At 42.4% G+C, this 23,786-nt stretch overlaps 1 protein-coding gene across 2 annotated transcripts in view; it reads right to left on the bottom strand.

The window, feature by feature from the left end:
- ADAMTS17 (ADAM metallopeptidase with thrombospondin type 1 motif 17) overlaps positions 1–23,786 on the bottom strand; it is a 158,899-nt gene that overhangs the window by 16,579 nt on the left and 118,534 nt on the right. For both annotated transcript variants that reach the window (XM_033166477.1, XM_033166478.1), the window contains 4 exons: positions 18,369–18,526; positions 12,322–12,481; positions 11,034–11,169; positions 4,533–4,737 (listed from right to left, as the gene is read on the bottom strand). In XM_033166477.1, coding sequence (XP_033022368.1) covers positions 4,533–4,737; positions 11,034–11,169; positions 12,322–12,481; positions 18,369–18,526 — 659 coding nt within the window. The remainder of the gene's footprint in view (positions 1–4,532; positions 4,738–11,033; positions 11,170–12,321; positions 12,482–18,368; positions 18,527–23,786) is intronic.

Raw genomic sequence — 23,786 nt, 5'->3', positions numbered from 1 at the left:
CCATTAAGAAGCAGAGGCTCTCCTGTTAATTGGAGCTTAATTGAACTAAAGTACAGGCACGTGCTAGAAGAGACGGGATCACAAACTGTGGCACAAACCAACTGCAAGGACCTGAACTTGGTTTGAACTTGAATAAGATTCATTCAGTGCAAGACGGTGGGGCGGGAGGGGAGCCTATGGTTTCTTTATTTAAAGTTTTCTTCTCTACATTTACGATTCGGAAACCCTCCTCTGAATGTTAGTTCAGATTATATTTGTACAAGCGAGGATGGAAGAAATTGGATTATAAATACGGAATATAACATCAAATGGAACTGTGTGTTTAAAAAAGGGGAAAAGGGAGGGAAGCTCTATTTTGCAAAAGGTTTACGATGGAAACTTAGAGCTGACTCTTCCCCATCCTTTATTATTTACGAAGTGAACCAAATAATGCTAAGAGGACTTGGAATTTAATTTAATTGGAAATATAACTGCTTATATATCTTGAGTTGGAAGGAACGATGAAAGGAGTCTGTGAAGCACGGGACAGAGCAATGGAGAAATTTCTGAAACAACAATGGGATATCAGCTCCGCCCAAGGCATGATGGACAACAGCAACAACCGGGGGAAAGAAAGACATAACATCTTACAAAGACAGGAAGAAACACCATGGACAGAATAATTGCCACACAAAGTAAGAACAAGGATATAGTTTGAGTTCCTCACTTGTAGTTTTACAAACCATTTAATGCGTCAACACGAATAGGAGTTATTAATATTGCAGTTGTTGTATAAGGGATTATTATTATGACCGGAATGAAATTGAAATCAATACGATTTTGGAATGCAGAAATAAAGAAAATCATCAAGCCATCAAATCTAGCATGCGGGGGGCCACTTTATCTAAACTATATAATTTGGTATTGAACAATTAGTATTAATAATTGTATTATAATTGGTATTGTTATAATGAGGCTATTATTGGACTGTAATTGAAAACTAATAAAAATTATTATGGAAAAAAGAGAGTGAGAGTAATGCTTCTACCCCTAGTCACATGAGTATTTCTAGCCAATCAGGAATATGATGATGTCACTAAAGGCAAACAAAGTCTATTCAGACTAATATTTGTCAAATAAGTGAGTAAACAACATTGCCAAGCAGTTATGGTGCTTTCTGACACTGCGGAAAATGTTCACGAAACTGCTCAGTCCTAATAAAAACCCTAACTTTTTCTGGAGCATCAATCGTCACACACACACACCCTTCAAGGGATCAGTGCAGAAGAAACTGTGGACTTGACACTGAATAAATAGTTGGAGATATGAGATACTCCATGAGATCTTTTGAATGCGCTCCAATAAGTTTCTCTATTTAGGGGGTCTAGGATGGAAACAGGACTCAACTTGATATATGTTACAATAAACGGGCAGATCTCAGCATGCCTGTCTAATCGTCTTAAAAAAATACAATCCAGGCACTCATGACCTGTTGACCCTGTTAAGGACATGAATGACAAGTGTTTATGAGCTGGCAAGCAAACAGACATGCTTTGAAATACTTCACAGCAACTGCAAAGTGACTTATTGAAGAAGAAGAAAATCTGGGAAGTCTTCCACTTAATTTATGGCTGCTCATTGCATGACCCCCTTATGGAAAGTAACATCTTCATAGTGTGAAAGCAAGAATAGAATTCTGCTGGCTACTGGGAAAGATTCCTTACGATTGTAAGGGTGCTGAAACTCAACAGCTGTGTCTTGAAATGAGTGGCCGCCTGTAACCATCCTCAAAAAAAGAGAGAGAGGCTGAATAACTTGGTGCTGTGGAGCAGCATTAAAACACAAGACAGGAAAGGATTTAAAAGGCTTGCCAGCTGCTTTAGTCTCCTCCTCTAAAAAGGGAAATCAGGACCAGCCAGACTGCACTGTAATCACTGGGCACAACAAGTGTCATTTTGGGGAATGTGCAAATTCTCAGCATATGATAACAGAGATGTGCCTCAAAATGCCTTGCAGTATAGCAGAAAATGTTGGGGCACAAGTTTCTGATTGAGTTCCTTATCTGAACTCTTAGCCTTGCAGTGTTGGATCCGGGATTCTGTTGGTCCTTGGGCACGGCACCCTCTGTAGGTCTCCTCAAGTCAGAAGAGGCAGGACGTGAAAACTGAGAATTCTCCTTTGCTGCATCATAACTTATTGGTTATTCTGTGCAATATAAGAATGGTAGCCTTCTGCTAGTCTTAGGGCCTTGCCAAATGCCTGGCTTTGTTAACCTCTGGAGCTGGCCGTGGTATTTCTTCTTTCTCTTTTCCATGATTGCACTTATGAGTTGCTTTTTAAAAAAACGAAAAGCAAACTCAAAGTGACTTACAGTATAATACATATTCTGACCTGTGGAAAGGAATCCTGATGAGACCCTCTTGGATTGTGTAAATGTGTGCGAGCGGAGAGTTGTGCCCAACCACTTGGGGTGACAAGCTTTTGCAAAGTTTATGCATGAGAAGTATAAGCAGATTTGTTCAGATTGGTACTAGCAGGGCTGATGCATTTCATTTGTTAATGTATGTAGTCAAGACAAATGTCTTTTTCAGCCACACAACATGAGATCCTTTTAATGGGAGATGCCAAGGTCTGAATCAGGGCTGTCAGCATGCAAGGAACTGAGTTATGGCCCTTTCTCTTATATAACCAGAACTTAAAAGGGCCTGAAAAGCAGAAGCAGGGAATCTTACTAATGACTATATAACGTAGGACCAGATCCACACATTCCTCTTCATATATGTCAGTCCACTAAATGTGGTGGAGCAATGCATCATCTCAAAAAATTGCTACCGTGCCCCATTAAAGTAAGAATTCATTATTTTTTGCAACAATGAAAGTGAACATTTGCTTTATGATTTAAGAACGTACTAGTTTGACTAAAAACCAAATTATATTTTGGATTTTATTCAAGTTTGGCAGCCAGAAAAACCCAAAGCAATTCATGTGAAATATACAGGAATTTCCACCAGCACCATTGAGATTATTATTTCATTTTAAGATTATTCATGCTACAAGTAAACTGTATTAACCATGTACAATATACTTAAAATGACATAACAATTATTCTCCTTCTCAGCAACATGCAGCATTAGGTCAATTAACAACAAATGCCATCTGAGATTTTTTTTTTAACCAAACAACTGGTTTACATTTACTAATCAAGACACAAAATTGATTAAAGGAAAACACACCTCTCACTTTAACCTTATTAAAAAAAAAACCATGTACTGCAAAGAAGTGGTTTAGCTGGATCCTTTATCTGATGAATCTCTCACGTAGCACAATTCATATTTGTGGAACAAATTCAAGATGCAGATACTTAGAAGCTAAGGACTGGCTAACCCTGAAACCCAATGCCATGCACACACTTAATTAAGGAGCTTTGCTCATTTAATTTAGACAGGAGTCCGAATGCAATGAAGGCACTCATTATATTAAACATTCAGCTGATCCTTCACCCCTCTAAGCCTGTGAAAGAGCCAGAAAGCATCTTTAAAAGTTTTTGTGATAGGAACTCAATAATGTCAGCTGCAAAATATGAACTACACCGTAAAAGATTATGCAGACCTAGTGGTAGGACTCAATGTTGTCAAAAGTCACAATATTACTTTTGTGGAAATAACCTCTTGGCAGCGATATTCCTAAAATCTATTTTCCTGAAAGCAATCACAAGACTCATTGACACAACCTTGAGCAAACAAGGCAAAATAGCAAGTTTTGGTAGATACACAGCAGAAGAACATTGGGGCAGTGGGTAGAAGTATTGGACCCGTGTTACTAAAATTGGTCTTACAACAATCACTGCCTGCTTTTCCTAATACATACAGAGTCACTGTGTGTTGGGAAAACGACTCTGTGAATACACCTAGGGCATTTTGTTCTGTTGCATGGTGACTAGTTTTATCCCCCGGATGGTGTTATATATCCTGGAATGTACTTCTTGAACCACCTAAACAATCAAAGATTCTTGTGGCACCTTGAAGATGAACAAATTTACAATGGCATAAGCTTTTGTGAACTCAAGCTCATCATATGACAGATATAGTATGGATGCATGGGGGCAAACCCCACCAACTTGAGCTGCTTCAGGAGGTGCCACTGGATATATCCCAACCCTAGGTTCTGGAACTGGATTCTGGGAATCTGCTTCTGCAGGTGCTATTTGGGGCATGTAAAAGCACCTACATCAGGGTAGTCAACGTGCTGTTGGACTACAACTTCCATGAGCTGCAGCCAGCATAGGCAGTGGCCAGAGGGATTGGGGGAGTTGTAGTCCAACAACATCTGGAGGGCACCACATTGGCTAATCCTGGCTAGAGAACACTGATTCTTAATAGCCTGGGAAAAAATATTAATTTAAGACTTCCACAAAATGCCCCCTTGATATTTATCTTTAAAAATACATTAATTATGGATCACATGAAGTAGGATTTGCTCATGTGTAGTAGACTCCAATTTGGGGTTTTTATCGTGGAATTTCTGTATTTTTCCTCCCACCAAGACTTCCTTACCTTAGACCACTCCGATGCTTCCCATATGGAAAGGCAGTCCCGACCTTCACAGCTTTGTATTGGTGTCGGCTTAGGGCCAAGGCAGTAAAGATCCCTGGTGTTGACATAGGTGCCATTCTGCAGCTGATAGACACATGCCACTTCTCGGATCTGGATGCCTTTGGAACAGGTTGCAGAGCAAGAGCTCCACTGCCCAGCCACCCACCTGTTAAGAAAAGAGAGAGAAAGGATTCAATAGGGACACAGCCCTTTGAGGCACAAGGCGTTTATACAAAGCCACTCATCAATCACTGCCTCTTGTGCCTACCCTGGGTGGGTGTCAGGCCCCACCAACCTGTGTCCAAGGTTTTTATTATTTGAAACCCTACATTTTTAATGCAGAATTAAGAGGCTTTAAATCTGGACACAAGTAACCCCTGCAATTTCCTGGTGGTGGGAGATTATGTAGGACAACAACCTAAATAACCTTGATGTTCTTTTCCAAGTCAGGGTTATTGAAGCACACTTCATGCATATTAGTAATCCTTTCTTCCTTGGGCCCGGATAAAAGTGTCCTCCTACCTTGTGTAAGCTGGTTTAAAGACAGGAATGCTTTTGGCATGGCCAGTTCCCCTTACAAGCAATGGACCTCAGAACTAAAGTTGCAGGGGGTTCTGGGGTGCCCTATTTCTGCAGCTCAAATCCTTGAGCTAGATCTGTATACCTGTTTAGTGATGCAAATTGCTTGCAATTTAAGTGCCTTAATGAGAACTTTATAATCACACAAGTTAACAGCAAGTGTTGCCAGTCTCTTTTCATTAAACAAATAAGTTGTATAAAAACCACCCAAGCCATTTATACCAAGGGTCATTTGGGAGCCTGTGGCTTGCAGACCATTGTTATGCTGTTTAACTGAAGCAAAGTTGCTCATGGGCACTGAACACCCAATTCTAAAGGTCTCCATGCTCCCTTCGATGCTCAGCTGCTAATGCTAGCTTTTCTGTGGCATGAGCTAATCCAAGAGGGGCCAGGATTCCTCTGCTTCTAGCTGTGATATCCAAGCAGATCAACTGAAACCATCAAGAGTGGCAAAACCATCAGATAAGTAAAAAGAACAAGAGATTTCAGGAGTGATGAGGTCAGAGTATGAAGAAGAAAAGAGAACCACCAGGGGACATTTGGCAATTATGTCATCTGCTTTGTTCAAACAATTGACACAAATAGTACACGGCTACCTACATCACATTGCAAATAAGATTCACATTATGATCATCTTACAATGAAAAATCCTGTAGCCTTACATTCTCAGGTGCTGTGAAATATAACTGCTTGTCCCCAGAGAGATATGGACTCTACAGACCCTTTTGTCAGTCTGCCCTTCCAATCACCCCATATAACTAATTGCTATTTTGTTGAGACCTGAGCAGCAGAAGTGGAACTTTTTGAGAGTGACTCTGAGTTGGAGGTCATGGGAAGAATCAAGTAAAGAGGAAGGTATTTGATAAATGCCTATATGGCATCTCTGCTAAGTGCTTCCTATGACCTGTCACAGAGGAAGATCCCCTCTGTAATTACAGGAATTCCTCGTCAAAGTGAAGAGCTGGAACAATAGCCCTGTGTGAACATGAAAAATGCATGAGGAGGGGGAGGGAGGTGGCAATCACAGCACCCCCTTTTTCAGGAAGTTGGAATCCTGGTCTGTCTTTCAGACCTGTCAACTTGATTTGCCTCCCAACCAAACTAATCTTTGCAACCTGATGCCAAGGCACTGAGGCCCCCTCCAGACTGATTTTTTTTTTAAGCCCAGGAGTATTCTGCAACATGTTCTTGACACACACATAATGCTGTAGTGCTGAAATTATTCTGCTTTATTAGTTGCCCTGAGATGTTTTCCCCATGCTACCACAATACTGTTGTCTGGAGAGGCTACAGCACCATAAAAGCAAAACAAAAATAAACCAGAAAGTTTGTGAGTGATATATATATATATATATAACACAAATACACTGAAATGCATTGAGTGGAAATGAAGCACCAAAAACTTTTGCAGGTGACTGCACCAAAACTTTTGCAGGTGCAAACCATAATGAAAGTGGGAACCCATGTGATAGCCTTGATAGCATCATGAGCACAAATAATCATGAATATGCAATAAAAAGGATGCCCACAGGCCACTATTTAAGCACTGGAGCACAAATTACAGATGTGTTGTTAAATATGTCATTGACTGAAAGTCCCAATCAGATAGAGGTGGTGAGATGAAGCTGGGAAGGGGAAAGAGAGGGGCTGCTTTACTAATTTACTGTCCTCTCCAGGAGCAGGCATGGCTGCTGTCCAGGCCCTGCTGAATTAAGTCTAGCAACAGCATTGTAATCTCCCTGTGATCTATAGCTATTGGCAAAGAAAGGAGAGAAAAGGATTGAGAGCAAAGAACAGTAGAGATGAAAGGAATGAAAAACTTGGTAGGAGCCACCCTGGTTGTTTGCCTCCAGAACTGACAGTTCAACCGCACACCATACAGTCCCGAGAAAAAGGAGGCTGTGACCTCACTTAAAGGGGAAAGGAATGGGAGGAATCAGAAAGGAGACAGCCTCTCACTTTCTTTTCCAGTTCGGTGGTCTGTAAGGAAACAGGAAAATGGGCATGAGATGAGCCAGGAATTCAGTACAATGACAGATGGGAAAATGGACAACCCAGACTGCACTCTTGTCCAGGTCCGGCATAAGTGTCCTTTCATGAACTCGGTACAAAGCTGCAACACGCACAGGGGTGGTTGTGGAATAACTTGAGTTTTAACTTTGTTAAGGACAAATTTACACTGCCACTGTGTCAACCATCTTTTTAGTGCCACTTTCTATTTTTTTAAATGAGCATTTAAAAAATGTTTTTATAAAACTGATTTTACAAAGGGGGGGAGAACGAAGAGGCAGAAAAGTGTTTGGCTAGGGGAGCAAGATCTTCGAATTGCTGATAAATTATAAAAATAATTTTCTCACCAGTTTTGAGTGGAATTATTGGAACATGGAATTCTTTCAGACGGTTTGTAGAACTCTGCCTCTTTGAGTATTCAAATACTAATATTGTTTTCCGTATGGCAATTCTAAGTATTCTAGTCTTAAAGAAATATGGGAATGACACTTTGCTGGGGATGTTGAAAATTCTCTCTTAGAGATAACTAATCAGAATGTCTGGTTGGTTTTTATTTATTTAAACTTAATTTGCCACTCTTCAGACCCAGCTCTCAGATCAGCATCAGAATACAATAAATGCAATAAATAGGAATATGCTAAGAAAACAACAAATTGCACGAAAAGTTAAAAGTCCAGCATAAAAAAATAAAACACACCAATTTAAAACAGCATAAGCAGATTTTTTAAAAGTGCCACTAACAACAAGGTGGCACAGCAGAGGTGGTCCTGCCTCCCATCATCACATGCCAAATTTCAGATGGTGGGAAGAGGAGACAAAGCAGAAACTCTAAAGTAGATTAAAATGTGTAGGGCATCATTTCTCTCTCTCCTTCATATCCCCTTTGACTCCTCAGCATCCCTTATAAAGTTTGAATTTCTCATTTTTATCTACCAAATCACAGTCATTCTCTGAAATTCTCACTTCTGCAAAATTTGCAATGCAGTCCTCTAGCCAAATAGCATGGACATTATAATGAACACATTGAGGAATGCATTAGTGAAAATAACACAAAAAACTGCATTGCAAAAGTGTATATATTAGGCAAAATGGCATAGAAACACATGTATGTTTGGAGAAATTTACACTATAGAATGCTGATGATTTTTACTGACTTTTACTGTTGCAGAAATGTAGAGAACTGAATTTAAAGTTGGAAAAATGAGAAACAGAAAAGCAGAACTGACAGATTCTCCCATCTCATCCCAAGAATGACCATGTGAATTTCTGGTAGCAATAATGTCAAATAGCAGGCCAAACTACAGAGAAATCAAAGCGGTAGCTCTTATAAGAACCAGAGAGCAGAGCCCGATGTAGAAAACAGGAGAAGTTCTTGCGACAACGCTATAATAATTCCGCTTGAACTCTGAAAGCAAACCCAGAGCCTCTTTCTTTAAAAAAACAAAATAAACTATAGTCATGGTGAAAGAGAAAGGTCTCTCTTTAAGATGTTCTCGGTCAGAGAATATGCCAAGCATGCATTTCTAATATCTGGGTGGGCAAACACTAATGGAAATTTAAATTCTACAGAGACTTAGAGAATGTGCTTCGGAAAACGTTTCCATTTGGCAGCTTCCGAAGTGTGAATGTGTGGTCGACCTGGAGGGAGCGAGAAAATGTTAGGAGAGAGGGAGAGGCGTGGCCTGCTTGGATGTGAAGCACTGTGTGGTTGTTGGTTGCCATGGTGCTGGTGGCAAAATGAACCAATGAGAGCCCCACACTGTAGTTGTCCAGCCGAGGATAATGGCCCTTTATTGTAACTCTAAATTGGCTCAGGAACTCCAAACCAAAAGCAGCAGTTCTGGAATTCTATTAAGGGGAAGGATTAAAATCCATAGAGTAAGGCAATTTAGACTTCCCTTTCTCAAGAGAACTGGGCTGGGTTGGCACCACCCTTGGATCAACCCTGACTCTTTTTTTTGCCTGTGGGCTAGCAAAAGGAAAATGAAAGTTTGGGGGTCAGAAATGGCACAGGCAGGCGGTTCCGGAAGCTTCTTCAGGTGGGCTAGAAATCCACACAGACCAGAAACCAGAGAGTTGGACCAGAAAAGGCCCAAAAGGTGCTGCGGAAAGCTGGATTTATTTTTAGAGAATGACCTGACATGTTTCAAGCTTTACAGATCTTTTTCAATGGTGTGTTTTTCCCTTTTGCAACTCTTTCAGAGAGACCAGATTATTTTTCTTCAGCTGGTTTACCTCCCTATCAATGATTCCTTTGGATATTTTTCACTCAATTTGCCTAGAAATCTATACTGCCATGAAGGCTTGAGAAGAGGGTGGGTGAACACCCCCACAAATGACAAGCATCCATTTAAGATCAACCAGTTTTAATTAATTTTAACACCAGAAATAACTAGATCCTAACAGACACAGGCCTACATTAAACACAAGCAGACTGCCCAGACTAAGCCAGTCCCTAGTAAAGAAAAGAAGCCTCTGACCATATATGAGCAATGTATGGGCTTGGCAAATCGCCAGGGGATTTGGAGACAACCACGGCAAATACCTTCTCTATGGCCTAGTTCTGAATGAGGTAGCAAATACATTCAGTTTCTTATGTGCAAGACATTTTTCTAAATGGAGGAGTACTTATCTATGTGAACCTCCACCTGCAAACTTAGTGGTACAGGCAGGTTTACCATCTCAGAGGCAACTTGGCTTAGGGGCCCTGGCTGTCCTGATATGGCACACACATGATATTGAAGGATTACAATAAAACATAGGGAATGGAAGGGCTCTGTTAAGCTCTCTCATTTTTGTGTTGCTCCAGAAACATTATGCTCTTTAAGAAGCTGTCTGGCAACTAATCCATTGGCCCATTTAGCTCATCATTTCCCACACTCTGGCTCCCTGGGGTCTCAAATAAGGAGGGGAGAGAAATTCAATTCAGTTTTCATTTAAAGGTGAATCTACCTAATTTGCACTTCCTGAAGCAATATGAAAACTGGAAAAAGCCATCTTTCAAAATTCACACTTGTACAAATTATGTGATGTAGTTCATCAACCAAATAATGTGTAGAAAAATGCACATTCTGTGATCTCCCAGCACCCTTTCTTGTGTGACTCTCAGAAGGGGCCCTTGGGTATGTTGGATCAATGATGTTTAAGAATTAAAATATCAAGTCGTTATATCCCCCAGTGGAGTAAAAAAGAGAGGCTGGGTGGTTCAGATCTACCAAATAAATAGAAAATGAGCTTTATGGTTTAACAAGGCAAAGATGCACAAATGCATTTGTAGATCAGTATGCTTGGAAAAATAGGAATTTGGATGCAGTTCCATGCAGCTCCAGGGGTGTTATAAATGAGGCTTAAAACAGTTTTTAATGTTTACAAATGCCTTATCTGTGCTTTCTCTGTTGCACTAACAATGATTATAAAGGTAAAGGTAAAGGGACCCCTGACCATTAGGTCGAGTCGTGTCCAACTCTGGGGTTGCGGCGCTCATCTCGCGTTAATGGCCGAGGGAGCCGGCGTACAGTTTCCGGGTCATGTGGCCAGCATGACAAAGCCATTTCTGGAGAACCAGAGCAGCACACGGAAACGCCGCTTACCTTCCCGCCAGAGCGGTACCTATTTATCTACTTGCACTTTGACGTGCTTTCGAACTGCTAGGTTTGCAGGAGCTGGGACTGAGTAACAGGAGCTCACTCCGTCACGGGGATTTGAACCACCGACCTTCTGATCAGCAAGCCCTAGGCTCTGTGGTTTAACCCACAGCACCACCCACAGCACCACAATGCTTATACAATCACATAAATAGTGCATGGGAGACTACAATGCAATATGAACCTTTGTATATGAAAAAGTTTATGAAAACTGTAATGGGATCCTTACCTTGACTGGCAGGGGTGCACATTACATCTTCTGACCTGAGGCTCGGGACGGGTCACCCGCTGGCAGGCACTGTCGTTCACCAATATCATAGTCTTGTTAACAACCCGTGTACAGGACACAATGGTTTTACGTTCTCCTGGATGCAAAATGGGGGTGGCGGTGTCATTCATTAGATTACCGATATGTTTATTTTTCTTCAGAGGCAATCTGATTTCAAAAATATCACTAAAAGAAATGTCTTGTTTGCTGAATTCCACTTGGTTGTGAACAAGTCCCTATCTTCCAACATGGCTACTTTTCCCAGCAACACCCCACGGATATGGGACTCCAAGCCAAAGAGCACTGCAATATAACTCTTCTGAGCGGTTGAATCTAATTTCACCCATATCCATTATCTGGGAGACTTTGAAGCTTGCTAATTTGGAATGGGGCTTTCAAAGCTCCGAGGCCTGGTATCTGTCCGCTACAGTGTTGTTTTTGTTTTGTTTTTTAGAAAAGCTTTTCTTCTTCAATTCTGAAATGCTTCAGTTAAGGATTCAGATGGGAGAGAACATGCTGCGTGTGCTCTGATCAAGGGAATTGAGAAACTCCCCTATGAGGAAAGGTTACAACATTTGGGGCTTTTTGGTTTAGAGAAAAGGTAAGTAAGAGGTGACATGATAGATTGTAAACTATCCTGTGATCCTTGGATGAAGAGCGGTATTGAAATTTTATAAACCAGAACAACAGAATATCATAAATTTATGCTTGGCATAGAGAAAGTGGATAAATAGATGTTTTTCTCCCTCTTTCCTAACACTAGAACTTGGGGACATTCAATGAAGCTGAATATTGGAAGATTCAGGACAAAAGAAAGTACTTATCACACGTTGTTTAGTTAAACTATGGAATTCGGTTTCACAAAGGGCTACTGGCTACGATAGATATACTCTCCTTCCACATTTGGAAGCAGTAATGATTCTGAATACCAGTTGCTGGAAACCGCAGGAGGGGAGAGTGGTCTTGTGCTTGGAGCCTGCTTGCAGGTTTCCCAGAGGCATCTGGCTGGCCACTGTGAGAAAAAGATCCTGTACTAGATGGGCCATTGGCCTGATCCAGCAGGGCTCCTCTTATGTCCTAGGATTGATCCCTGGTATCTCCTGCTTAAAAAGATACCTCTTTGCCCAAGATCTTAGAGAGACACTATCAGTGAGACAAAGACAGCTGCAAAGGTTGAGTACTGTTCTGCAGACTTTCTACACTAATGGACCGCCTTAGATAAATTATTTTAGATAAACAAAATCTTTACCTCCTCCACACTGCACACTACAACCTTCCCATCCGCTGTGGGTCCATATGTACAAGGAGTCCTGATGATGATCTGGCTCACTTCTGTTTTCAGCAGAGTAGTTCACAGGAATGGTGTATTCGTAGTGGATCCCATAATTCTGGTCATGGAATAACAGCACCTAGTTGAGAGCACAGGATACAGACAGTTGCTGAGGCTGGCGTGTGTGGGGTGGGGAGGCAAGACAAATAAATGGAAATCATCAAATGGCAAAGCAACCAATAATAATAATAATAAAAGGTTTAGGTCAAGGGATTTATGAGTGAAATAGAAACAACACAGTCTACTTCTGGGGAGTAGAAGCCCTGTGGTTGCAAATCCATCTCCACAGAGGAGATCATCTGGAAGGAAAGGATGTTTGATCTACTGTAAAACTATGTGTCTATAAAAAACCTTGAAACCTAGATTTAAATTTATTTAGTTATAAAAATATTTATATGCCACAATTCATTAAAAAGATCAGAATGGTTTACTACAATTATACATAAAACCATTAAATAAGAACAATATTAAAAAGTTACAAAATCAGCAATCACCTATTATGGAAATATATATTCTAAATCGCCCACATAAGCCTGTATTACTTGTGATGCTGCAGGAGTGCTGAGCTAGCTGAGAATGAAAGCAATCATCTACCCTTGCTGTTGTTCCTCTAGCAACTGGCATTTGATGGCACATACCCTCTGAACTTAGAGGACTTTTGACAGTGTAATGCTTTAGAAACTGTGCATTGTAGTTTCATATTGTTTCATTGTCCTCATTATATGCTGTGCCAATCTGGCAGAGAAAAGGCAGCTTGTAAAGGCCTATAAATAAATAAGATTACAGTATACCTTTAATGTGAAACTTGCAGTCTCAACTCCCCACACCTTCCCCTAGTTTGCTGCTGGCAACTCAGCTAGAAGTAATTACGACTGCAGGAAATCTGAAAACCAACCAAGCTTACTCTTAAAGCGACTCATTAACGATTCTGTTGAATTAAGATGCCATTGACTGTACAAGTTTAAATTTGTTTGGGAGGGTTCAGGTGTGCTGGAAGGTGTGCTAGTACTTGGAACAGGTTTGAATGAAGACGGGAAGGCCAGGGGGATGGGCGGGCAAGCAGGCAGGTGACACTGTATCTCATTGCAGTGAAATGGTACATGAGTTTATTGAAACAGCCGGAGGTATTAAGGAGCCCATTGAACAAATCAAGCCATAAATAAACATGGCAGTGCGTTGTCTAATGTGTGGTAGGGAACGGTGCCAACTAGAACTGATCTGCCCCTCTGACAGCTTGAGGCATCTGCTACTGCTTAGACTTTGTGGAATGAGACAAAATAGATAAAATCAAATGCTGCCTTTTATAAGATTGCACAGAGAAGCTAATGAACACTGCCCATGTAACAGTGGAGACTGCTCCGTTAGGGGAAATGGAGCACTGCCCCAACAACCTTGGTCTACCCTTAGTACAGGCATAGGCAACCTTCGGTCCTCCAGATTTTTTGGACCACAATTCCCATCATCCCTGACCACTGGTCCTGTTAGCTAGGGATCATGGGAGTTGTAGGCCAAAACATCTGGAGAGCCGAAGGTTACCTACGCCTGCCTTAGTAGGTCTCAATTGCTCACCTTCTTTATTACCTCCCATTGCCCCCAGCACCTGATTTTCTCAGAGGTAAGTCATCTCTAAACACTGAAGTTCTATTTAGTTATTCTGGCCAATGACCATTAACAATTTTATTCTGTGAACCACGCTGAGAGCTTATAATAAAAGGCAGTACAGTGGTACCTCAGTTTAAGAACACTCCTGTTTACGAACAATTCAGTTTACGAACTCTGCAAAACCAGAAGTAGTGTCCCGGTTTGCGAACTTTACCTTGGTCTAAGAACGGAATCCAAATGGTGGAAGGGCACCGGTGGCAGGAGGCCTCATTAGGGAAAGCGCGCCTCGGTTTAAGAATGGTTTCAGTTTAAGAACAGACTTCCGGAACCGATTAGGTTCGTAAATCGAGGTACCACTGTATATAAATTTAATAATAATAAAAAAATTGTTGCATGCCCAAAGAGGGGGGAAATGGTTTCTTGAAAGTAGTATAGTGCTTTGCCAAGAGAAGTGAAGGAGTGCCGATCATAGTAGCTGTAGCTTTAAAGAGGGACATTGCACAACACAAACCCCAATTGCCACCTTGCTTGGCAAAGTGCTCGCCAGGAGAGGTGAAGCTGAGCATTTGTGACACAGAAAAATTATTTTTGGGCTACAGTCTTTCAATCTCCCCACCCCCAACAGCAACAGGATGCCATGTCAGGTACATATGGGAATAGTTACTAGGCATTCATGGAAGGTAAGTCACTCTCTTGTCATGTTCAACTGGAAATTAGACAGTTACAGGTAGGTAGCCGTGTTGGTCTGCCATAGTCAAAACAAAATAATAATAAAAATCCTTCCAGTAGCACCTTAGAGACCAACTAAGTTTGTTCTTAGATCAGACAAAAAAATAGATTAGACAAAATTAGACAAGATTAGAAAAAAATAGATTAGACAAAAATTAGACAAAAAAGTCATTTTTTCCTGTTAAAAACAAAACAAAAACTAAACCAAGTGTGAGGAACCTCTAGATGTTGCTGAACTACAACTCCCACCATCACTGTCCATTGGCGATGCTTTCTGGGGCTGATGAGAGTAAAGTAATGCTGCCTCAAAGTAAATGCGTTCTACAAATTTTTAACCTAGCACAAATGAGATCAAAGTGGAAACTGAAAAAGAAACATACTTTTGAGGTAATTGAAGGAAGATCACTTTTGTACTTAGTACACAAATATCCTGTAGAACCTTGAAGACATGGCTACAGACACTTGCATTGTGCAGAGAATACTCACTGCACCCTCCACCTCACAGCTGTGGTGCCTCCTGCGGCTCCATGCCCAGTGGGGCTGAACCGGTCCCCCATACCCTGCAAATAGGGACATTCTATTCTGTATTGGAAAGATTCTCCCGTGTTTGATCTTGCTGCACACTTATATGTCATATACACATATACAGCTGTCACCTTGAGCCAATTATCTCTCAGCCTAACCTACCTCACAGCATTGTTGTAAAATAAAAAAAATGTGTGAGGGAAGGGATCATGTACAACACCTTCAAGAGAAGGAGAGGAAGGGCCAGCTCTTCAGTAGCTGTTATGAGCTGCCCAAAGGAGGAGGCCAGCAGCAACCATAGAAAGGCAATGGGATTGTTGCTCAGGACAAGCACCTGCTGATCCTTCTCCCAGAGCCTGGTGCTGGCAGGGGAAATCGGGACATTCCAGGATCAAATCAAAAGCAGGGGTGGCCTCTGTAATTCTGGGACCATCCTGGGTAAATTGGGACACCTGGAGGGCGCCCCTATATCTGCCTCTGCAAATACCACCAGCGACCATGGGGTGGAAAATTCACACTTCCAAGTCTGGGTTCAGGCTAGCTGCTTATGCCCCAGGCTTGGTCCTGACAGTGTGCTAATCCATTGCTGTTTAATTGTTTTGTTTAAGGTTGGGTGTTAAGTGTTAAGTGAAGGTGCTGAGGGCTGAGAATACTCCAGCAAACATCTGCTTTGGACTGTTTGGTCTGGTAGATCCTGCCTTCAAGAAGACATTCGGCCAGATAACCCTTGAGGCCCTTCCAGTCCTTTTAATTCTATGAAAGCAGGCACTCATCGCCTTAATTTTTAAAAAAAATTGTGTGTGTGTGTGTGTGTGTGTGTGTGTGTGTGTGCTGATCTGTATGAAAACAGACAAATATCTTTTGCAAGATGGGGAGAAATAAAAGACACATCTGTAGCTACAGAAGGAGCTTTATTAGTCTGAGTTGGAAGCCAAAGCTAAGACAAACCAGACAATAAGCTATAGTTTTAAAGCTTTTTGCAGGATCCAAAACACTCGGCACTCGCCAGCACAAGACGTGAAGCCCCACCCTGCTCTTATTTAAGCAAACAAGATGCTAACGACATTGCTATACAGTTCGGAGGAAGCCGTCGTATTTGGAAGCATCTCGTGGGCTGAGATGGCCTCCAGTTGCCAAGTGGAGGTCTGAGGCAGATCTAGCTACACAAACACTCATTTATCCAAGGAACATACTTACAGTAACATATTTGGAGAAATGCCTTGGATATTTAAAGGAGGGGGGGAAAGAGGGGGAAAGGCAAGCTCCTTCTTTAAAAAAGAAAAAGAGAGAGAGAGAGAGAGATCTTTATTATCTCAATCTGGGAACAAGGCTAGAGAAGCTAAGGGCACATATGAAATAGATTTCATGCCATTGTTTGGCGGTGTGGGTAATTGGGTTTCAAACACAGGTCAAGATGTCTTCACTCAGGTGATTTGCACTTTGTCAGTCAATGCTGTTCTAACCGTCTTCAGAACAAGTGGTTTTCAAACTGCATTCCAGGGAACCCTGAGGACCCTCGGAAGCTGCAGAGGCCCTCAACGAGATCGGTAATGGGGAACAGGCTTCCTTGAAAAACAACCTGCTAGGTGGTCACGAGTCCTATATTACAAAGAACAGCCCTCTCTTTGAAGGACTGTCAGAGGACAGCCACCCCACCACTTTGAAGGCACTCCAAATTTGAAGAGTTGCCAGGTATGGTTTAAAAATTAAGAACATTAACAACTCTACCATTTTATGATTCTAAGGGAGAACATCAAGGGCCTTGAAGATGCCCATCAAACATTAACAGCACTTGGACAGCAGAATGAGCAGGGACAACACTCACCGGGTCATGGTCCTCATCCAGTAGGTTGAGATGCATTTCTAATTATTGTAATTACTGTACTGTTAAATTAACATCTATGAATATGAATTAGTATGAGCATATTTTATTTCTGGTAATGTAATCCTTGTTTTTTCTTTTGCAAATATATCAGTGGTTAAATTGAAGCCAACCTAGGACTCGCTTATCTTCCTCTGCAATGTGCAACTGCAGAGGACTGTGGGAACACGTTGGACTGTGCCCTCTCTGTCCCTTGTGGGGCAGAGATTAGGCAAAAAGGCCTAGTGAGTGTTTCGCATGAACCAAGTGTACATCTTGGAATATGCTCCAGAATCTTTCCATGATGCACTAGATTTCTGTAGCATATGCTCACCAGGCAAATGAATGTGGAAAGGGTTCCTTGAAGTCAGAAAGTTTGGAAACCCATGGTGCTTTCCAAGTGTTTTTGACTACAACTCCCATTAGCCCCAATTGGCATGACCAATGATCAGTAATGATAGTAGTTGCACTCCAAAACATCTGGAAGGCAACAAGTTTAAAAGACTGGTTTAAACAATGTTGGCTATTCTTCCTCTTTATTATGATTATTTTCAATTTAAGCTGCTTTTTAGACAGGTTATTGAAGTTGCAAACAATAAAACCCACATATTACAAACAATTAAATAATAATAATATCAAATCATGAAGAACACATAATTAAAGTCCCAGACAAATATAACCACCTGTTTTGCTTTTTCTGGAATATAAGTTACAATCAACTCACATCTCTCATATTAAAGCTATCATTGCTGGCTTATCATTAATTTTCAGAACTCTTTTGGGTGTTCTACTTTTCCTTTGCAGATACCTTCCATTAAAAGAAGATTAAGTTTGATATAACAGTTCACGTCAATGCCCCCCCCCCCCAGTATCTATGGCTTAGTTTTGGAACTGACCCTACTTACTAAATTTCTATTGCACCCTTCTTGCAAGGAGATCATGGTGTTAAAGATGGGCTTATCCCATTTTAACCCCACAACAGCCCTGACAAGTACATTATTACCCAGTTTCATGGCCTATCCAGAGAATTAGAACCCAGATCCTCCTTTTCCAATTCGAATATGTTACAAACTACACCACACTAGTTTGGAGGCTTCTATCTGTCTTTGATGCCTGCATGTCAGTTACTCTTATAACTGAAGAAGGAAGTACCGGTAGTTAATACTGAACACACACACACTCACACACACAAAAACAATTCTACCATGATGAAACACTGAGAGCAGACAATGAAAAAGCATCAAATTACCATCAAGTGGAGTGGAATTTTAGTTGGTCCTTTGGCTGAGATTTTCTCCCATAGACCTCTTCTCACATACCGAACAGTGGTTCCTGCAATCTGAAACTCACCAGGAAGTTCGATTTTCCAGTCACTGTTAATGGATTTCTTACTGGAATCTTTCAAAGCTGGAAAGAACCAAACAGCATGGGATGAAACGGAAAGCAAACACCTCACCAGAGAGAAACTGCTGTTGTCCAATTTCATTTAGGTTGACAGATGTTCCTTTTCTGGGTCCTAAGAGATTATCCTAAGTGTTCCTCATTGTCATGTCTCAGCCAGGGGATAACCTGAGGTCAGCATTACAAAAAACAACAACACAGAATCAGGCTCTATCTGATGGCAAGGAGCCAGGATCCTTAGATGAGGCTGAGGAGGGGTCATTTGCATCATAAGTGAATTCAGCCTCTGGCGTTGAGGCTGAACAAGTGCTAGTCGAAGGGAGAGATGGCACCTCAAACACAAGCCTCCATCCAAATAATGTGTATGAAGACATGTATATTGTGGGGAAATGACCATAAAATACATATATAAGTGAAAAGATATAATATTTAAATATATAAAAATGAGACAACCTGCTTGCAAAAATGTATATATATATAGCAAGCAAAATTGCTTATAAAAATATGTATATTAGATAAATTTATACAAAGATGCTGACAAATTTTCACTAAAAAAAGAAAATCACAATCTACTGTGGAAATGTGGAAAACCGAAGATTGGAAAAACGAGAAACAGAGAGACATACAAAATGACATTCATCCAGCCCTAGTAGAAAGAATTAATGATGGACAAGCCCTGATAAAATTGATGTGGAACTGGACTCAACCAAAGAAGCCAGAGCCGTCTCATCCATTGGGGCTGGTGGCGCGGCGCACCAGGGCGCAATGGCCTGGAGGGCGCCTCCGCCCTCCAGCCCCGTTGGCAGCGCCTGCCGGCAGCGCCCTCTGACTCCCGGCAAGGGAGCTGGCCGGCCACGCCACGCCCTCTGGCTGCCCAGCAGAGCACAGGAGCTCTGCGCGCCCTTCCAGCGCTTCCGGGACGGGAGGCGAGGGCAGCCGGCTCGCGCTCCCGCGCGCAGCCGGATGGCGTGGCGCAGGTGGGCAGCTCGCGCTCCGCGCGCAGCCGGCCGGCCGCCCGCCCGATGCAGCGCGAGCTGCCCAGCCGCGCCGTCCGGCTGCGCGCGGGAGCGCGAGCCGGCCGCCCTCGCCTCCCATCCCGGAAGCGCTGGAAGGGCGCGCAGAGCCCCGCGCCGCTCCAGCGCCACGCCCCTCATCCCCCGCTCGCCCATCCCCCTCCCAAGGGGCGGCAAGTGCGGGAGGGAGGTGGCGGAGAGGCGGCATGGCGGGGGCGCCGGAGGGATAGCCGCGCCAGGGCGGCAGATCCCCTTAAGACGGCTCTGAAAGAAGCTATTTCTCAAAATAAGAATAAGGGTGAAGAAATAGCTTGGTTTCCCCAGGCCCAGCTATGAGCCCTTTTCATTATCAGAAGTGCAATGAAATCTGAATTCCTCACTCAATCCACCCATCATATGGAGGACCCCAACCTATATCATATGGGAGATACTTCCGTGACAGATCTACCCCCTCTATTACCTGGCTGTGGCTGTATGTAGGACTTTCCTTATTTCCTGGTATTTGGTCTGCTTCTATGGCAGTTTTAGGGGTGGTGGTGGTGGGATCAGCAGCTGCTAGAGCCAGGTAGAGGGATGGATGGGGGTGGAAGTGAGTATGGTAGTTATGCGGCCTACTCTACAAAGGACGGTCCTTTATTTCAGTGGTGAGGAACATTTTCCAACCTGAGGACTGCATTCCAGCAGTGGGTGAGGAAAGAGGCAAAATATGGGTGGAGAAATGGATGCGAGTTTTACCTTTTGTACAATAGGCAACATTCCAGTCATGCAAAAGTTGGAAGTTTCTAAGCACACATCTCTCCACCCAGGCAAGCAAAATTGCATTCCAGTTGGGCAAAACATTTGAGTAGGGTTGCTGACAGGTGTGTCCTGGGGAGGTTAGGACTAGGGAGAATCCAAAGGGCCATTCAGAGAGGACTAGGGGGCTGCATTTGTCCCTGGGTTTGAGGTTCCCCTGCTTTATTTGAAAGGCTATCCAGTCTAAGTCTTGTTTAAAGGTTTTAAAAATCCTAAGGAATGAGTACACAGGCTTTGAAGTTGTCCATCTACAGTTAGTAGCACCCGGACAGCCGACTGAGCTGGCACACAGGTCACCTGGCCTATAGTCTTTCCCCTATATAGCAAGATGTATTATACTGGTATTTAAATTATATTAATTATTTTTACTTGTGCATCTACAGTGGTACCTCGGTTTACGAACTTAATCCATTCCGGAAGTCTGTTCTTAAATCAAAACCTTTCTTAAACCGAGGCGCGGTTTCCCTAATAAGGCCTCCTGCCGCCGGTGCCCTTCCACCGTTCAGATTCCATTCTTAGACTGAGGTAAAGTTCTCAAACCAAGACACTATTTCCAGTTTTACAGAGTTTGTAAACCAAATCATTCTTAAACCGGACTGTTCTTAAACCGAGGTACCACTGTATTAGAACGTGCAAATTATATACAAATACATGTCATTGTATTTCCTATTTCTCAGGGAGCAGAGGTTTCTTCAGCTCAGATGACAATGCTTGCTTCGGATAAAGCCAAGGAATTACAAAAGTTGGCAACATCACTAGAGAATATGCAAGTCCCTAATATGTCTATTCCACCCTGGGCTCCTTTGGGAGGAATATAAATTGAATAAAGTAAACAAATATTATGCAGAGGGAAATATATTCATCTTCATGCCACCCAACATGTATTATGCTAAGCTCTCCTCCAGATCACTGGTAGCGATAGGCACTTCATCATCCACTTGTCTCATGCAGCTGTGTTTCTATTTTGCTGCAGTTCCTTTTCCATCAAAAATTCCATTGTCATCATGCCCCATTCATTTCAATGCAAAGGGAACACAATGCAAAGGGTGAAAAATGTAATCAAGTACATATCATTCGTGGACTGAAAGCAACAGCAAATATCAATCATATTCGCTGGATTGATTTTCATTCTGAACATGGGACGAATAAGCAAACATTGGCAATTTCTGTTCCCATTTCAGTTTTCCCTAACCCTATTGCATAACCTTAATCATGTTGCCTGGACAGACCTGAAAATACTTTGTAATCATTATTGATATGGCACCTTTTAAATTAAGCTTCTCATTACTTTAAATGCAGCTCCTGATTTTAATTAAACCACTCAAAGCTTATATAGCCCGAAAGCCAACAACTATATTTATCCATGTTTGGCTCTTTGAAACATCTCTTTCCCCCCGGATATGAATTGACCCCATTGGTCTGTCTTCCAAGCTTGCGTCAAAGTCCAGTCTTTTGCTCAATTCAGGCCCCTTCCAATTCACTTCCCTGCTTTATGGATACAAATTATAAGGCATTTCCTGTTCAAGGTAGTTTGCAACGGCAACTAAGCCAGGTGGCGTGGGATGGACGTAGGAGGAAAGAAACTGCTCCCAGCAAATGGAACATCAATTCAACGTGAAGCTGGGTTCATTTCCAATGCGCCCTACCCAGTCCACAGTGGAAACAAGACCTACTTGGCCTAAGCTTTGAGAGTGTAATTAGCTCCAGCCATCACTCCAAGGTTAAACACAGCTATGTTTGCACAAACCAGAGGCCTTATTAAAGTTACAGTGGCAGGAAATTGTAGTACTTTGATTTCCTAATTATTCTGCTTACCCTGTTGGATTCTTGCCCATGTTCTGCTGCAAGGCTTTGATAACAAAGCAGCCGATCTCTGAGCTCAGAGGCAGCAGTACACTTCAGAATTAACAGGGAAGTCAGTCAGCAGGCCCTGCCCATGTAACAGAGTGAGGCAAAATGCCCACAGGATTTAACTGACATGTAGTTTCTCCCCAGTCTTGTATGTAGCCACAGGTGATCAAAAATTCCATGCATTTGAGCAATCATCAGCTTTCATCCTGTTCTCCACATTTTCACACCATTTTATTTCCCTATGCAAAGCCTTCAGTGTTTTAAGATGAATTCTCCTAAGATATACATTCTTTAGTGCAATTTTGCCTAATATACAAATTTTTGTAAACTAGTTTCCCAAAAAATTCACTAATATATGCATTTTCCTGTACATTTCAGCTAGCATAATATGCAGTTTTGTACACATTACTTGGCAGGAGAACTGTGCTACAAAAAGTGTAGTGGTGCAAATTTTGAAGGATGGCTCCACTCCACTTCATATACAGTGGTACCTCTGGTTATGAACTTAATTCGTTCCGGAGGTCCGTTCTTAACCTGAGGTACCACTTTAGATAATGGGGCTTCCCGCTGCTGCTGCACCACCGCCACACAATTTCTGTTCTCATCCTGAGGTAAAGTTCTTAACCCAAGGTGCTACTTCCAGATTAGCAGAGTTTGTAACCTGAAGTGTTTGTAACCCAAGGTGTTTGTAACCTGAGGTAACACTGTATTGTTTCAGAAAGTGCAAATTAAATGTGCACTGAACTGAATTTCTTCCCCAACCCAACACAAAAATGCAGAGAGCTTTGCTTGAGGGAGCTTTCCCTTCCTCCTCTGTTCTCTGCCAGCCCCCAGCAGACCAGTAATTCAGAGCCCGGGGCTTGCTGATCAGAAGGTCGGTGGTTCGAATTCCCGCGACGGGGTGAGCTCCCGTTGCTGGGTCTCTGCTCCTGCTCACCTAGCAGTTTGAAAGCACGTCAAAGTGCAAGTAGATAAATAGGTACCGCTCCAGTGGGAAGGTAAACGGCGTTTCCGTACGCTGCTCTGGTTTGCCAGAAGCGGCTTAGTCATGCTGGCCACATGACCCGGAAGCTGTATGCCGGCTCCCTCAGCCAGTAATGCGAGATGAGCGCCGCAACCCCAGAGTCGGCCACGACTGGACCTAATGGTCAGGGGTCCCTTTACCTTTACCTAACTTTTGTAGTATTATATACAAGGCTGGTTTCCTCTCTCTTCCCATGCCCCACCTTCATCCTGATCCTGGGCTGAAACATAGATGCGCATCCTTGCTACTACCACTGTGGTATCCACAGGTAAGCTATCATCTAATTGGGGGGGGGAAGATGGAGGGATTCAGAAAAAGGCTTTGTGGTTGCCAGGCAAACTGCAAGCGGCAATTCCCAGTCATTTTCACTTGGTCCAGCTGGGGTCTTATTGGAGCAGGATAAAATATTTGAATATGGGCAGGGCAACTTTATCAGCATGGTTCCAAAGCCTGTTTTTTCGACATATCAGTGATCAAATAGCAAAAGAAAAAAGGGGTGTATTTTAAGAAAGTTCGTTGCTGTTGCTTTAAAAAAAAGTTATGATAGCAATGTTATCAACATAGGACAAAGAGACATCCCTTC

This window comes from Lacerta agilis, chromosome 13 (genome assembly GCF_009819535.1).
Source record: "Lacerta agilis isolate rLacAgi1 chromosome 13, rLacAgi1.pri, whole genome shotgun sequence".
In the NCBI taxonomy this organism is placed as follows: Eukaryota; Metazoa; Chordata; class Lepidosauria; order Squamata; family Lacertidae; genus Lacerta; species Lacerta agilis.
Note: the sequence above shows the minus strand (reverse complement) of the source record. Positions and strands in the feature narration are given on the sequence as shown.